The sequence below is a fragment of the Grammomys surdaster genome, unplaced genomic scaffold (genome assembly GCF_004785775.1).
Source record: "Grammomys surdaster isolate TR1022 unplaced genomic scaffold, NIH_TR_1.0 125430, whole genome shotgun sequence".
NCBI classification, from domain to species: Eukaryota; Metazoa; Chordata; class Mammalia; order Rodentia; family Muridae; genus Grammomys; species Grammomys surdaster.
Genome location: NW_021620297.1, coordinates 267,771 through 284,293, shown reverse-complemented (window position 1 = coordinate 284,293; position 16,523 = coordinate 267,771). Strand labels below are relative to the sequence as shown.

General features: G+C 51.9%; 1 protein-coding gene across 1 annotated transcript in view; it reads right to left on the bottom strand.

Annotated features, from left to right (window-relative positions):
- Actn4 (actinin alpha 4) overlaps positions 1–16,523 on the bottom strand; it is a 68,147-nt gene that overhangs the window by 13,261 nt on the left and 38,363 nt on the right. Inside the window, exons 2-9 of the mRNA XM_028786185.1 lie at positions 12,922–13,036; positions 12,643–12,762; positions 10,092–10,178; positions 9,120–9,207; positions 7,031–7,109; positions 5,867–5,948; positions 5,119–5,204; positions 784–876 (exon numbers count right to left, since the gene is read on the bottom strand). Of these exons, the coding sequence (XP_028642018.1) occupies positions 784–876; positions 5,119–5,204; positions 5,867–5,948; positions 7,031–7,109; positions 9,120–9,207; positions 10,092–10,178; positions 12,643–12,762; positions 12,922–13,036 (750 nt within the window). The remainder of the gene's footprint in view (positions 1–783; positions 877–5,118; positions 5,205–5,866; positions 5,949–7,030; positions 7,110–9,119; positions 9,208–10,091; positions 10,179–12,642; positions 12,763–12,921; positions 13,037–16,523) is intronic.

Here is a 16,523-nt window from a genome sequence, read left to right as displayed (position 1 = left end):
CACCTTGTCTTAGGGTGGGGAGTGGCAGGTACAGGTCGCAGTGTTACCTTTTACTCTCTCAGACTCACAGAAGCCAGGGGGCCCTGGGAGTCTGAGGCAAAAGCTCCAGCAACCATAGCTCTCAGGCCTAGCCTTGCCAGTACACAATCCATAAAACCCTCGGTGTGCAGATGCTGCCACTTTGGGTTGGCTGTGAAACATCTCTCAGCGTTCCCTGTGCGGCTCAGGTGGCAGAGCCGAGGACATGGCTCATGCCTAACATTCAGAAGACCCCACTCTTCATATCCACACCTGGAACCAGTCACCTTGAAGCCCCCAGACCTGGGAGTCATCGTCTAAGAACTCTGTGTTCTAAGGACACAGGAAGCTGAATCTGGACGCCTTGGAATGAACCTAAGCTCTGGCCTCAAAGGCTGGCCGGCATGGTGATCATCAAACCAAACGTTCTGTGCCTTGTATTTTTGAGGTCTTACTCCTATGCTGCATCTACTTTCACAGCAATAGTGTTTGTTATTCTAGTGCTTGTGAAGTGGAGGCAGGATGGTCAGAAGGTTAAAGCCAGCCTGGGCTATAAGACCTCTATTTTGTATTTGATCTGTATGGGTATTTTGCCTGCATGTATGTCCACGTGCCGCTCTGCGTGCTTGGTGTCCCCAGAGGTCAGGAATCAAACTCAGGCTCCCTGGAAGAGCAGCGAGTGCTCCTAACATCAGAGCCACCTTTCTGGCTCTCCCTGCCTAGACTTCCCTCTGGTGGGCCTGGAGCACTCGAGCACACACTTACATCACTGGCCAGGCGTTCATAATCTTCCATCAGGTGCTCATTTTCCTGGTTCACAGCCAGCACCTTGCAGATCCGGTTGGCGGCAGTTTCAGCCTGGAGTGGAGAAGCACAGTCAGGGCTGCCAGAGGCTGGGGACCCCCCTCCTAACAAGCAGGTCCCTTGGAAGCAGGTGACCCAAGACCCAGAGAACTCCAAAGAGGGAAAGGAGACGAAGCAGATCTACAGTAAAGTGACCTTGAGTGGCCATGTCCTCGGGGTCTTTGTTGAGAAAGATGGCAAGGCCTGAGCCCCTGCTAAGAACCAGGCCTCTAGTTCCCAGGCCTGTGTGGGAACAGCACTGGAGGGGTGGTGTGGGGGTGCCGGTACCATACAGTCCCAGTGGTCGGTACATGTCCTGCCCACTGTGGCCCCTACTCAGAGGTGAGGCTGATCTAGGGACTTGCATGGGCACAAGTCACAATAAGAAGGGCAGAAGGGACGCACAGAAGGGCAGAGATACAGAGTTGGCCACGGCAGGCTAGCAGCCCGGGGGGGGGGGGGCCAAGTGCCACCCAGGAGAAGGGAGACAGGTACCTTTCGGACAGCACAAAAAGATCCAAGAAGAGTTGGAACGGCAACAGAACAGGAAGAGAACCAGTGAAGAGGGTCTACAGGGTAAGGAGGAGGAGAGGAGGCTGGGGTTGAGCTCCGGACCAGTGTGCTTTCCCACTCACATGTGGTGCACGGCAGATAAAGAGCTGACAGAGCAGCCACGGGTACGTGCATTTGTTCTCTATAACACACTGTGCTCAGGAAGCACCAAGACTTGTTCCAGAGGTGAGACAAAGGCTACGACTAGAGGTGCTGCTGGGGTCAGCTTCTGACCCCTAATTGAGCATGGTGCAGGCCACAGGCGTTCTACTTCACTGCTGGGGCATGGGGCATTGTAGGTGCTCGGAACTGGTGAATTTAAGAAGAAGGAATGCTTTGGTGACTCCATACGGGGAGATAGTACTCTCGTCCCAGGCCTGAACTCCATACTATGAGGACACTGAACTGGCCTCTGGGAAATGACAGCACCTTTAAAGCACTGCTAGGTGTCAAGGGAGAAAGCTGACTCTAGCTGAGGCTCCCATCTTCCTCACTACACAGACTAGGCTACCTTAGAAGACATGCCGAGCACAAGCATTCTGAGCCCAGATGTCCACTAACCTGAAACTGCTCTGCCCTGAACTTTCTTGCTAGTGAGCTAGTGACTGATCCCTTTACCAGACCTAAATCGGCTCCAGGCACAGCGCATTTCGGGTAGAAAAAAAAAAGGAAAGCATGAGGCTAGGGAGGCCCACCGTGGGTGAGCCCTATGGCAGTCTTGCTATTAACCAGGGCTCATCACTACCCATTCCCACTCAGCCTTCATTACCAGTCAGTGTGTGCGTGTGTGTGAGTGTGTGTGTGTGTGTGGGGGGGGGGAGAGTTTCCCTCTCCGTGCCTTCCAGTAAAACACTCCACATACAAGATCTAACTCATGCTGGCTGGGTAGGAAAGGGGCACTGAAAGCTGGCCATTTTGGGAGGGGCCTGGAAAAAACTGGGCACCTTGCTGTGCCACAGACTCCCTTTAACCCTGGAGCGTGTTACTGGGCACCTAGAACAGTCCCTGTGGGGAGCAGTAGGATTCTCATCTTAGAAACAGGGACACTTAAGTAACCTATCCATGATCATGCTGCCAAGAGGGGCGGGGCAGGGCCGGGCAGAACTGCCATGATGAGGTCCCCACTGGATGGAAGGTTCTAGGAAGGCAGTATACAGCAGATGTGGGGTCTCTGAGCTTCAGTGTCCTTTTCTTTCAGATGAGTCTAACAGCCTCCATTTGCTCCCTGGCATATACAGGAGTTCTGATGGGACCTAGGCAGGTAAAGGCCCTGGAGAGGGCCCAGGGAGTTAGATGTCCCCAAACCAGCACCATTGATCCTTAACTCCTGGGCTGTTAACACAATGTTGCCCAAGCTACTATACAAGTCCAGGAGGGCACAGAAGTGCCAAGACTCCTATGTAGACGTGTGAGTCCCTGACAGGAACCATGAGGGTGGTGTGAGGTCAGCAGGGCTCATAGAGACTCACACCATAATAGACATGTTTACCCAACTCACCCAGGAGCCGCCTGAGCATCTGGGCAGGAGACTTCTGAGAGGAGGCTCACAGGTAGGTGGCCCTGAAGTACAGTTCCTAACAAGTAAAGGGTCATACACCAACTCTACCATCTACAGTGACCTGGGATTCTACTTCCCTGTGGTCAGAGCTGTCACATCCACCATAGGTGGCTATGCAAGAAGGTCCGTGAGGCTTTGGGAAACATTGGTCAAACAGGAGGCACGAGGGTCCTATGACCACGATGGCCCTGGGCTGCTCAGCCAGGTCTCCATGCAGGGACATGTGGACACATAGGGCTGACTTGACAGAAAGGGTAAATCTGAGTCCACAGCAGCAAGGGATCTTGCTGTGATAAAGTATTTTCATTTTAATGGGGTGTGGGATATGGGGCTGCTTAGGACTGTCCTCGCAGTTGACTATGATTTGCCTCACGCTCTAGCAGAGGCGTGGGTCTGCCAGTTGTGATTGTGTGAAGTCTGGGATTCTGTAAACAATGCCTAGGGCCCCGACAGGTAGTATTTATTGGTCTTGAATTGTTAGTAGTCGTGCTCAAAGAAAAACAAGGAAAGAAATTAGATTTAGGAATCTCTTATCTCTCTCTCCCCCACTCTATCCTTCTTTCTTTCTTATCTAGTGATGGGGGGGTGAAACTGGGGGGATAAAGGGTGGGAAAAAGAACTCACAAATTAGCAAAAGACTGGCTACAGGGTCCTCCCACCCTGGCTCACCTTCTGGGCCCCCGAGAAGGCGTGGTAGAAGCAGGACACGTAAGTCATGATGGCCTTCTCATCTGGCCTCAGAGTGCCTACAATATCTGCGCAGAGAGAGAGAGAGAAAGAGAGAGACAGGAGAGAGTGAAAGATGCAGGAGGGAGGTAGCCAGCCAGCCCGAGGCTCATGCGGGAAGAATAGCGCTTGCTCTGGACTGGAAACCAGCGGAGCTCAGACCTGGGGGCCATGCCCTGCCATAATGCACAGAAGGGCCACCAGGCTCTGAGAGAGGACCTTCATTTTCAAACAGGCCATTGAAACTAACTAGACTGTATGAAAGGAGCTGCAAAAGTCAAAAGTGAAGTGACTTTCTGAAACCCTAAGCAGAATCATGTCACCTGAACTAGCAGTCATTTGTGTAGGTTGGGCTCTATGGCACACATCTGTAATTCTGGCACTCAGGAGGCTATGGCAGGAGGAGCAACAGAATCAGATTCTGTCTCAAAGAGTCAAATATATTGTCATACAATGGCAATCCCAGCACCCAAGAGTCAGAGACAGGAAGATCAAGGTCAGCCTGGTCCGTGTGTGTGTGTGTGTGTGTGTGTGTGTGTGTGTAAAGTTCCAAGATTCCAGGATAGTCAGGACTATATGCAGAGGATCCCCGCCTAAATAAATAAAAGCACATGGCGTTTCAGGACTTTTGAGCTAGCTGAGCTGTATGTACAAGACACTGTCTCAAAAGCCAAATTAAAACAACCTGTAACTGGAGAGATGGCTCAGCAATTAAGAGCACGCACTGTATGTACTTAATCCAAGCTCCCACAGGATGGCTGACAAGCATCTGTAACTCTAGTCCCAAGGGATCCAACACCTGGCCTCCCTAGTAGGTGTACAGGCATACATTAAGCAAAACACTTACATAAAATAAAAGTTATCCCCCCCAAAAGGGGGAAAAAAAAGCCCTAAGCAGAATGACCCACAGCTAGCTTGCCTTTTGCAACTTTCCTTTCCTTGTCCATCTCTCAAGCCACTGCTTCTGCAACCTGAGCCTTTTCACTTGCCAAGGCCTGCCTGTGTAGCCTTCACCTGGCAGCCCCAGCTACAAGTGAAGCAAGCCCCTTTTCAACTGAGTGTCCCAGCTACCAGGGGACCCAGGTGCCTCTGCCACACCACCCTGTCCTCTGGCCTCCACAGACTCCTTGTATCACGTGACCTAAAGTATGCTGTCTATCTCAACTATTAGGAAATAAGCTTCCTTGCAGCAGGAACTTGCCTGTGTTCTTACTGCCTGAACAGAGCCTGGTGTACAGTAGGCATTCAATAGACTGAGCAAGGACTAGACAGGCGGCACTGCCCAGGACTGAGGGAGCGGGCTTCCAGTCCAAGAGAGCCCACTGCCGTCTGCAAGAGAAATGAAGTGAGCGTGGGAGGCGAAAGGCAGCGGCGGCATTGGGCAGTGGCGGCGAGGAGGGCTGCCTGGCCCTGCCTGGTACCTTCTGCGCTCCTGAAAAGGCATGGTAGAAGCTGGACACATATGTCATTATGGCCTTCTCGTCGGGCCGGGCTGTGTTCACGATGTCTGTAAGTGAACAACAAGGGTTAAACGGCCCAAGCAGGGGTGAGACCACTTGCTAGGACACACAGCTAAGCCAGGGAAAGACCCTCTGAGCTGAGTCAACAACAGGAGTTGTTCAGATACATGGACTCAGTCACATCCTAACCTCCCCCATGGTCTCAGGAAAGGCCAATGCTGTGGGAACTGAGCTGGAGCAAAGCCACTTCCTTTCTCTGAGAAAGGCCTCAAGGGGCTGTAGGACAGTGAACTCCAAAGGCCACCAGAGGCCAGAGACATGGGTCCTGCTGGGGGTGGTGCTGGCTGGGAAATGGAGCAAAGCCGGAAAAGGAAAAAACAACATTCCACTTTGGCAGGCTCCAGACCCCAGGCCTTTGGCTGATGAGGAGAGAGGCCAGTGTTGTTCACAGGAAGCCAGGAGCTGGCCTCTTCAACCTCCTTGTCCCCTCTGTGGTACCAGAAAATTGACCCTTTAAGCACTGACCACTCTCCCTTCTGCTATTCTGAGTCCATCTGGCCACCCCAGGTTCACCCAGCCTTTCACCCTGGCTCAGCCAGCTAGCTCCCTAAGGTTTTGAGGCTTTGATGAGTCGTGGAGCCCAGCCACAGCTAGGTCCAGAGATAAGGCCAAGGATTCATGGTGTTGACTGAGCAGGGGAGGGACTCACCCTCGGCATCCAACATCTTGGGGATATCCAGGTATTTCTCAGCCACTTCAAATGCATTGTTGAGGTTGGTGACTGGATCATCCTGGGGAGGCAGAGAGAACAAACAGACTTCCATCAGGAACAGGACCCAGGCAATCATAAAAGGCAAAAGGCTGGCCTGAGTCAACCTTGAGGAGCAGGGCTGGAAAAGTGTCAGGAACTCTCATCCCGGTGTGCTGCTATACAGAGAAAGGCCTGCTATATAGCACAATTCCTACCCAAAGCTGGACTACAACCTTTTCTCTAGAAAAATGTAGGTATACTTCTAGAACTGCCAGCCAGCCACAGGCCTCAGCTGAACCCTGTGGTCTGAACCTTTGAGGGTGTGGTTCAGGCTTGAGACCATAAGGCACTGTGTGTGTGTGGTGTGTGTGTGTGTGTGTGTGTTCGTGAGAGAGAGAGAGAGAGAGAGAGAGATAGAGAGATAGAGAGATAGAGAGAGAGAGAGAGAGGGAGAGAGAGAGAGAGAGAGAATCCATGTTTCCCTCCCTAGAACACCCGAGCTCCTGCACAGGATCCCACCGCTGCAACAGTGGACAGAGCTTGTACAGCAGGCCTGCTCTATCTCATTCCCTTCACCAGTTTTCTGCTACAACACAATCCTCATTCCTACCACACCCAAGCAGGGTGGCCCCCTGGCACCCAACTCTTGAGTTCTCTCTATCTCCAGGGGTACTTCCCCCACTAGAGCAGCTTAGGGGTACCATCATTCACCAGCTTCTGGCCCTTAACTCTGCAACCTCATGGGCGCAGGACGGCACAGATGGCCGCTTGGTTTGGCCATCACCCCTTCCTTTCCCAAGAGGGCAGACCTTAAGCTCTGTATAAGCAAGTAAGAGGAAAACTCGCACAGGGATGGAGGCCGGTGGGAAGGTTCAAAATTCCCTTCTAGAATCCAGAAAGTCAAGAAGGGGGGTCAATGGTCAAGTAAGACAGACCCTACAACAGCCCAGCCAGTTGCTATGCCCATGGAGGACTGGACAGACCTGAGAGTGTCCAGGAGGCTAGACTTAGCTTCCAAGCCAGTGACCAGGTGAAAGCTAACTTGAGCAGCCCCCAACCTGTGCATCTGGTCAGAGCTCAGCTGTGAAGGTCAGCTTGGGGATGGAGAACAGAGATACCTACCTTCCTCAGTTTGTCATACTCAATCAGCTCTGGTCTGTGCCGGTGGATGAGCGCGTTGAAGGCCAGACCATCCTTCCAGCTATAAGAGAAGGCAAAGGTTAGGAAATGGGTCCCTGTAGTGACATTTTTGAGGATTATGGAATTTTGTTTTTTTTTCCCCCAAAACAGAAAAATTTTAAGAATGTGCTCTTGTTTTAATCCCAAGTGTGGTGATATGGGGTTGCTTCAACTGTCCACAGCAGCTGACTGTGATTTGCTTCATGTTCTAGCAGAAGCATTTTTTGTTAGTTGCAGATAATTCCTGAGACTGCATGATGTTTGGAACTTTGGGAAGTTTTCAGAGGGTATATAAATGCTAGGGCCCCAGGAGGTGAGGTGGGTGTTGTTGGTCTTTTACGGTGGTTGGTTGTAGTTTTTCAGTAGCTGTGGTCAAAGAAGAAACAAAAGGAGATTAAGGATCAATTTCCCTCACTCCTTGTTTCTTTCCTATCTACAGATCCTTGTTGTTCTGGGAGCCCTGATAGCTCCTAGGGGCCTACAGCAGTGACTGATTCCCATATACAGCAGGCTCAGCGTGCGGTAGGCACTGCAGGGACATGATATTGCAGTAGCTTTGAACACAACCTCAGAATCAGACACTTTGGGATAAAGCTTTGATTTGGGGATAAAGAGATGGCTCAGCGGTTAAGAGCACTGACTGTTCTTAGGTCCTGAGCTCAATTCCCAGCAACCCTGCGGTGGCTCACGACCATCTGCAATGGGATCCGATGCCATCTTCTGGTGTGTCTGAAGACAACTACAGTGTACTCATAAATAAAATAAATAAATCTTGGGGGAAAAAAAAGTATTGATTTGGCACTGACAGTGTGACCTTGAGGGGAAAAAAAAAAATCACAGAACTGCTCCTTGTTTCAACGCCTGTAAAATGGGAACAGAGGCAGCAGCTACCTCGGAGTTGCTGTGAGGAATAAGTAGGCTAACGCTTGCACAGAACCTGACATGTCACAAGTGTTGGCTTTCTTCTGCTGGCCACTGAGATAGCTCAAGCAGCCTAGCACTGCGTATGAGGGCTTCTAGAAAAGGACAGGCTGTACCAAGAGACCGCCCCCAAGGGAAGGTGGGTGGGATTTTTGAATCCTGGCTGACTCAACCACGGTGGCATGGGCTAAGTGGCTGGATGTTTGGTGGCCAGAAGTCCCTAAAGCAAAATGAACCCTACAAAGCCAGTCTCTTCCCTGAGATCCTACAAGGATTGGTTCCTTCTAGGATGGAGCTCTGTATCACCACCAGGAAGTTCCTCATTTCCCACCACCTCACTATTTGGAACCTACAGCCCACCCAGTGCTTGTGCTTAGAGGGCAGTGCTCCCTGCTGCAGAGCCGTGCTCCCTGCTGCAGAGCCTTTCCTGTGCCCTATGTGTAGAAGCAGCAGGCACACTACAGATACTGACTCAGGAAGTTAGACAGTGACATCAACCGCAGACAGCAGCAAAGGAGATACACTGAGCAGAGCCATCAAGGGGAACCATGTGCTGTCAAGAACAGAATACAATCAGCATGGAGTGACACAACAGGCCCTGCAGACGCTGTTCCAGACATCACATGGTAAAGTCATGTGTTGAAAGAGTCTGAGTTCGGTCGGGGGCACCCCAGGCAGACAGTAGCCTCCTGCTCCCCTGGCCTCACATGGCACAGACCTCTGTCTCTCGGTTTACAGCAACAACATCTATCCTTTGCCTCCCTCACCCAGGGACAGTAGCCGCTTGGCTGGGCTGAGTTTTGCTCACCTTAGCAGTTGGAAAGCACATTCTCTTTACAATAGCAATCTATGTAGTGGCCTCTCTTGAAATGTAAAAATGAAGAGGAACCCTGACTGTGGCCCGAGGCCTGCTAGAAGACCTGCAGCTGTCTTAAGGAGCTTCAGTCTCCTTTCGGAACAGATGGGACTTTCCAATGGGCACTTACTGGAGGTTTGCTGACTTACTGAGGCTTGCTATATATCATAGACCAGGATGAAAACATGGCAAGAGAAGCCAGGTGTGAGGAAGCACCTGGATCCCAGAAGCAGGAGGGTGCTGCTGGGTGCCTACCTGATATGGAAGTTCTGGACGTTGACGTTTTTATACGGGGCTGTCTTTCTCTGGCACCAAAGGAGGAGTCCTTCCTTGGCAGAGGTCTCTGCAAAGCACACGACAGGTGAGCTCAAAATTAAACCTCAGAACATGGCCCAAGCTAAACAGGACTTTCAGTCTTAGGCCTTGGGATAAACAAACCCCAGGGAAAGGACAGCAGACATCCTAGCTCTGGCAGCTCATCCCATTCTGGATGTGGGTGATCTCTGCCCATCCAGCCACCATCACACAAATCCCAAATACTAGAAGCCTTGTCACTGAGACTACTCCAGAAAATGGCAAGGATAGAATCTGAAACTACTTCCCACCCCTGACTGGCCTGTCAATAGCCTCTAGGCCACATAGTGAGTAGCCCTAGAGACCAGCCTTAGGCTGTTCCCAACAAGTACTATCCTCTGCTCTGGGTAATGTGACTGTCCTCACACTGGAAGCCCCATGGAGACAGGAATGTGTCTCTCTTGAGCACCCAGGAGCCCCTGCAGATACTGGCCTCACGGCTTTCTCATTTTGTGGTACACACACACACACACACACACACACACACACACACACACACACTGTGGCAAGGTGGAAAGGGCAACGCTCTTGGATGGCCAAAGCAGGCCACAATGCACATCCCCAACAGGTATGTGGAGCAGAAAGAGAAAAGGCCCGGCCCAACTGCATCCTGAGTTTGCTCTGCAGCTCAGGTCACCAGGATGTACAATGTGCCAGACATTCTGGACTACTTCAAGGGGACAAAGCATGGGGTTAGTTTATGAAATAGAGGCCACAGAGCACTGCTGCTCTGGGATAACCTGGAGCCACCAAGGGCTGTGGGAAAGATGGGCTTCAAAAAGAGCATGGAGGAGAATGGAGAGACACCTGAGCTTGCTGTTAATTCATCCCATCCTAGGAGAGTGACGAGCATCTGTGCCGTCCGTGCCTTACCCTCCACAGAGATGTCCTGGATGGCGAAGCGGAGGATGATGGTCCAGATCATACCCAGGGTCATCTTTGCGTTGCCGTCCACAATCTCTGCGCACAGGACAAAGCGGGAGAGAGACGCTGTTAGAGCCATGCTCTGTGCATCACCCCAGGACAGAGCTACCTTGCTAGGAGGAGGCAGTGAGCATGCTCCAGTCTAGCCTGCTGCCACTGTCCCTAAGCCTGTGTACATGCTTCCTAGCCCTTTTCTCCACTGGCCAGCTCACAGAACTGCTCCTCTGACGACTGTCCCAGGCCTGTGGTCCTCACCTCAAAGCTTGTCATCTACTACTACTGTGGTAAAATTCCATCTTTACGTGAACAGCCTGCACTCAGGATTAAGGTGGTCTTTTGTCAGTCCACTGGCTCTACCATCACCTACGAAGGACTAGCCACTTCCTTTCCAGTCACCTTGCTGTCACTCACAATCTTCTGCACAACTAACCAGTGCTGCCTCCTAGTGACCCTGCGGTGTAAGGGGATTCATCCTGTGCACCCGGCCTTTAAAGCAGCCCAGTTTCTAACTTAGTTGGGCCAGGCGTGGTGACCCACACCTCTAACACCACCACTGGGGAGGCAGAGGCAAGCAGATCTCTGTGAGTCTGAGGCAGGCCTGGTCTACAAAGTGATCTAGGACAGCCAGGGCTCTGTTACACAGAGAAACGTTGTCTCAAAAAACAAAATAAACTTAACTGTTAGAACTGCTTAAGCCTATACTATAACCTTCAGTGTTGGTTGTCTCTCAGATTTCTGGGAACAGGGTAGGTTATTTAAAAAAAAAAAAAGCCAGCTGAGGCAGAGAAAAAGGAATGGGGCCAGCAGAGTGAGAAGAGAAGACGGTTGGTGGAGAAGACGTTAGGAGACAGAGCTGAGCAGATAGGCTAGAACAGTTGTCACAGTTTGGAGCTGCACAGATTGGGAGAACGGGGAGAAGGGACTGTTGACGCACACTGTTGGGGACTGAGAGGAACAGCTGGGAGGAACATATGAAGGGGCTGAGCTGGAAACTGGGAAGAGGGCTGCCAGGGAGTTACTGTTCTAAAATGGCTAGCCATTTTACACTGCAGCCTGCCTCTGGACACAAGGTGCCCCTACTTAAAGTTCCTTTTCAGTAGACAGTGCTGGACAAGCATACTCCACTTGAGCTCTAGGGAGGCAGAGGGACGGGATGTCTGCTCCATCTGCCCAGGGTTCACAGCTAGAGACTCATGAGCGAGCGAGTGAGCAGGGCAAGCAGCTTGCTAGAGCATGGGGCCACGTTAGCTCTCCCACCAGGAAAGCTAGACTAAGCTTCAAGAAGGCCAGGCTTCCTCAGTCAAGGGACATGACCAATCTCACAGCTGCCATAGGTATAGGCTGGCCAAAGTTCCGGGAGGAAGAGGACTCTCATTACACATCCACCAGCTGCCTCTGTGACCTGCAGCTGTGCTTCAAATTGCCACCCCCTCTTATAACCCCAGCGAAGAAGCCATGTTCCTCAATTGCCAGACCATGAGGGGCCAGGCAGGGCCAGCATTCTTCGTGAAGTTGCCCTTTACCCCTTTCTAGGCACGTGACAGTCATAGATTAGGACAGGATCACTTAGAGCACGCAGGAGACATTTGCAGAGCGAGCTGTCCTGCAAATGAAGTGGGGACTGGAACCTAAGCAGGGTCTCTCCTCGTACCCCTCTGTATTTACAGATGAGCCTCTGAGCAAAACAAACGCAGCTGTGAGAGGCCAGGGCTGGAGCGGAGCCCGGAGAAAAGATTCATGCAAGGACACAAAATCTCGGCCTGACTGAATTTTTGGGTTTTGGTTTTTAAACAAACACCAGCTACCTCTACTGTGGCATGCAAGGCTTGGCACCCCGCCACAGAGGTCCCGGGCTGGAGCAGGGCCTTGGAACTCAGAAGTGCACATTCTGGCCTATCTCCTGCCAAATTCTCAGTCCTGTCATTAACGAGAATTAGTTTTCTTTGTTTTTCTAAAAGCTGGGACAACAAGGATGTCAGAACAAGAAACTGTTCTGAGTGATGAGCAGAGAGGCTGTTGGCAGCCTCCGGGCTCCACAAGCCTTTCCTCATCCGAAGGCGCCTGGGAACTCAACCCCAGGGCCCTAAGGAGCTGCTGCTCCAGGGGAGCTGGCTGAGGTTGGTGTACAGATCCAGGAATCCATTCAAGACAGGGATCCCTGGCATCCAGAGCCACCCACCTGAAGCCTAGGGCTTGACCTTTGACTTTGCACTTCCTGTTCCAATGCCCCCATCAGGCTACTAGCTCCCCCCTTCTCCTTGTATTTCCTTCTACCCATGAGGACCTGGCAGAGGTGCTCTTGACAGACATAGATCAGGTCATGCATACAGGGTTCCTCCTTGGCCCTGGTACACACTAGCTTTTGCGTTAAGGGTGGAGAGGCCATGGATCCTCCACACTATCAAGAAGAGTAGGAGCCACTGTCTGTCACTACTAGCGAAGCTTCCTGTACTCACTCGGCACACAGACGCCCTGCCTGGCAGCCGGGACCCCTGCTTACCTTCTGCCCCGATGGACACCAGCTTGACGCCCTTGCTGGCGATGAAGTCCAGAGCTTTGTTGACGTTGTTGATCTTGTGCACGCGCATCTTGCCCCGCTCCGGCTTAGGCAGCCGCTCCCCTGAAAAGACAAGTGGAGAGGGGGTCTTCACAGCCGCTCAAGCCGCCCCCCGCCCTACCACATGGGCTCAAACTGTCAAGCTTCCCAGTGGCAAGGGGGCAGCAGCAGTGCCTGCTGGGACAGGGTACAGTATGGATCGCAGTGCTACCTGAGTCTTACCTGAAATGACCTCCAGCAGAAGCATAAGTTTGAGCCCATCCCGGAAGTCCTCGTCGATGTTCTCAATCTGAGTGCCAGCCTTCCGCAGATGGGAGTTGCACCAGGCTGTGAAGGTCTAGGGAGAAGGCAGAGAAGGGATGGAGGTCAGCCGGCATCAGGGCTTTGCACTAAGCAGCACTGAACCTCTATATACATCATGCCTTAAGACAGGTGTTCATGTAGCCCAGGCTGGACTTAAGGACGGCCTTGAACTCCTGGTCTTTTGGCCTCTACCTCTTAAATGCTGAGATTATGTAAGCAGGAGATCACATCCAACACCATACAAATTTTTCCTGATCTTAAAAGTGACCTAGGCAGGCTGTTAACGAGGCAGACACCGGTCCAAGAGGTCACAGCTTTCTTTACCTAATGTCCTGCTGAAGCAGATCTTCCACTGTGACCTATCCGTTACTGGACACACATAACCTGGGACACATATGACTGGGTGAGCAAAGTATTCTACAAACCAAGGCTCACCGGAGCTGAGGCAGCCCAGCAGCTAAGCCCTCTTCTGTAAGGCAGAATTCTGACCCCCAATTCTGACCCATAGTTTGTGACCTCACAGGTCAAACACCTTGACCTCCCTACATGGTCCATTCTTCCAAATGTTGGAAACTGGGTGTGCCTGATGGGTGGGTGGCTAAAAGGTAAGTGCAAGGCAGCCACAGCTGGGAAGCTTCTGAAGACCAAGTAGATGGTAAAAACCTGTGCTCTAGAAGAAGGCTACAAAGCAAGAAGCTGCAGTCCTAGACCCCAGCACACTGCAAATGATGGCAGAACACCCAAGTGCAGGGCCACTCAGTGCCTGCAAGCTGGAGCCTGTTATCTGTGCCACAGAAGCGGCTCAGATCAGTTAATATCAACAAGCCCAGGCATCTTCTGGGGGAAACTGGCCTTCTCCCTCCCACAGCACGATCTGGGAAAACCCAAGCCTCTGCTCTCCTAGGAGCCCCCAGAACAGAAATGGGCAACCTGCCAGGAACATGCAAGAGCACATTCCATGCCTGGGGTGTAAGCAAAGGCCACACGGGGTGCCGAGGGCTTCCATGGAGCCTCTGGCCAAGCATCATGTGTTTTGACAACTGCCGGCAAGCCTGCTCATTCAGAGACTCAGCACAAGACGCCTTCCAGACAAAGACACCGCCTAATAATACACCAACCTACAGCAAAGACTCAGCAAACGAGGGCAGCTGAGCGGTGACCCGAGCGCTCACCCATGCTGCTGTGCAGAGTTCCTGGCAGGGGAGACAGAGACCCCTTCTGGTTGCTGCACACTACCTACGTTGTAGACTTGCAGTGGGACCACCAGTTACCCATCACTCAAAATGCAGCCAGTGTAGGTGTGGTGATACACGCTTATAACCCCAGCACTCAGGAGGCAGAGGCAGGAGGATCAGAGTTTGAGGCTAACCTGAGCTAAAATACCAAGAATCTGTCTCATAACAACAACAACAACAACAACAACAACAACCACTACCAAGGCAGCTCACAGTGTAGCTCCTCTTAAAGACTGCTCCACCAGCTCTCCATGGTCTGGTTCTAACCCAGTGCCACTCGGGACAGCTAGTGATCTCTGACAGTTGTCTGTCATGCACAGCTGTGTGCACCTCCAGGGGAAGGACCCCAGAGCAGGTTCTCAGTGGCCTGTTTACCAATCTCCTTCTCCTCCAGCCCCATTTCCTCTTCTTCTACCCTACAGGTCTGAATTCAGACAAACCAAGGCTAGACTTGGCTGTAATTGAGACGGGTTTCCTAACCTTTCCTAGCATCCGTCTTTCCTTCTGTAACACAGCAATGAAGACGCCACTGGGGTTGTGAACATTACAAAGGCCCGTGTGCTAAGGCTATAGAGGGCCCGGCCGTGCTCAGCGTCTCTTCCGTCCGTCCCAACTTCAGGAAACTGCTTCCACAAGCGCTCGGCCCACCCTGGACTGCAGGTACAGACCACGGCTCACGTCACACAGCAGCCTCCACCCGTGTCTCTCTGTTTTTTCTTTTCTTTAGGGGGAGGAGTAGGAGAGGCTAGCCCTCCTCTCATTATGTAGCTGAGGCTGGCTTTGAACTTTTTATTTTGAAACCTAGAAGAGAGCATCGAATTCTCTGGAACTAGAATTATACACAGCGTGAACCGTCGTGTGAGTGCTGGGGATTGAACCCAGGCTTTCTGGGAGAACAGTCAGTGCTCTTCACTCCTAAGCCATCTGTGCAGCAGAGGCTCTGAACTCTTTATCTTCTTGCCTCCACCTCCCAGGCACGAGGACAACAAGCGTGAACTACCACGCCTTTTGTATTGTCTGGGATTCTAGCAGACACACAGCCCACTCTCCTGCCATGTGTGATCCTTCTTGTCCAAAATCCAGTGGGCAGGGACGGCACTCTGAGGTAAGCTGGGCCCTGGTCCGGCGGTGGTGTGCCTGCCTACTGTACAAGCAGCCTTGGGTCTTACCTGCAGCACTACTGATCTCAAGAGCAAAACCCAAGCGGAATCTGGCTCAGAGTTCAGTGCAGTAGGAAGACAAGGTTGGTGAGACAGCCTGAGCTTGGAGGAAGGCAGTTCCTGGGGAGTTAGCTTTCTGGTACTCTGATGTCACTCAGAGCGCAGGGCATGTGTCTGAAGGGCGCCTTTGCCTACATGGGTTGCTCTAGCACGCTGTGGGACGGGAACAGATGAGAGTCTCGATGCCAGCTTCTTGGGTAATTTGGTCTGTTTCCAACTGACTTTACCCATTGAGCTTGTCTCTTGTCCTATAAAATGGATTGATCAGAGCCCACCTCCCGTAGTTGTTCTACGTATTAATTGTGGAGAAAGGCAGTTAAGCATCTGTCACAGGCTGGGCAGATAGTGCCAGCTGAATCATACACACTATGGGTTCCTTCCTACCAATCCTCAGGAAGGGTAGGATGCCCTCTCTGTGTACAGGCGCTTGGCCCACTCCTGCAGTTTAGAGGAGAAATGAGACTGTAAAAGTGTCTGTGCAGATGTCCCGTTCCCACACAGCAAGATGATGACTAGACCCTACTGCTCAGGGCAGCCACCTGTCTCAGAACTTCACTACTTGCCCTTGAAAACACTTTCCATCTTTACTCATGTCCTCTGGGCAGTAAATGTGGTAGTCTTGCCTCTGCCACGGAGGCAAACTGCCATAACCTCGGCAACTGAGAAAGCTGAATGGTGACTCTAATCCTCGAAGATGAGGAGTAGACAGTGATGCAAGCCAGTCAGTCTACACTGGGCCTGGCACATGAGGCTCAAGGTCGCGCACATGCCAAACTCCTGTTTTGCTGAGCGGTGGCTGTGCCATGCACATCTGTCTTTCTTGCTGCAGAACACAGAGCAGGTGCCAAGAAAACACCCAGCAAGAGGACACAGAGGTGCTCCTTCCGGTCCTGAGATGAGGGCACTCAGGAAGCTGTGTGGAGAACAAGCGGCTGCAGTCGCCACTGCTCTGTGTGCAGCAAGACTAGCGAGGGGACTCGAAGGTTGGAAGGGACATTAAAAATTCATAGCTTTTTATACTTGGTTACAAAAATAACACCCTGCTCAGATTCTTCCTCTCCCTCCC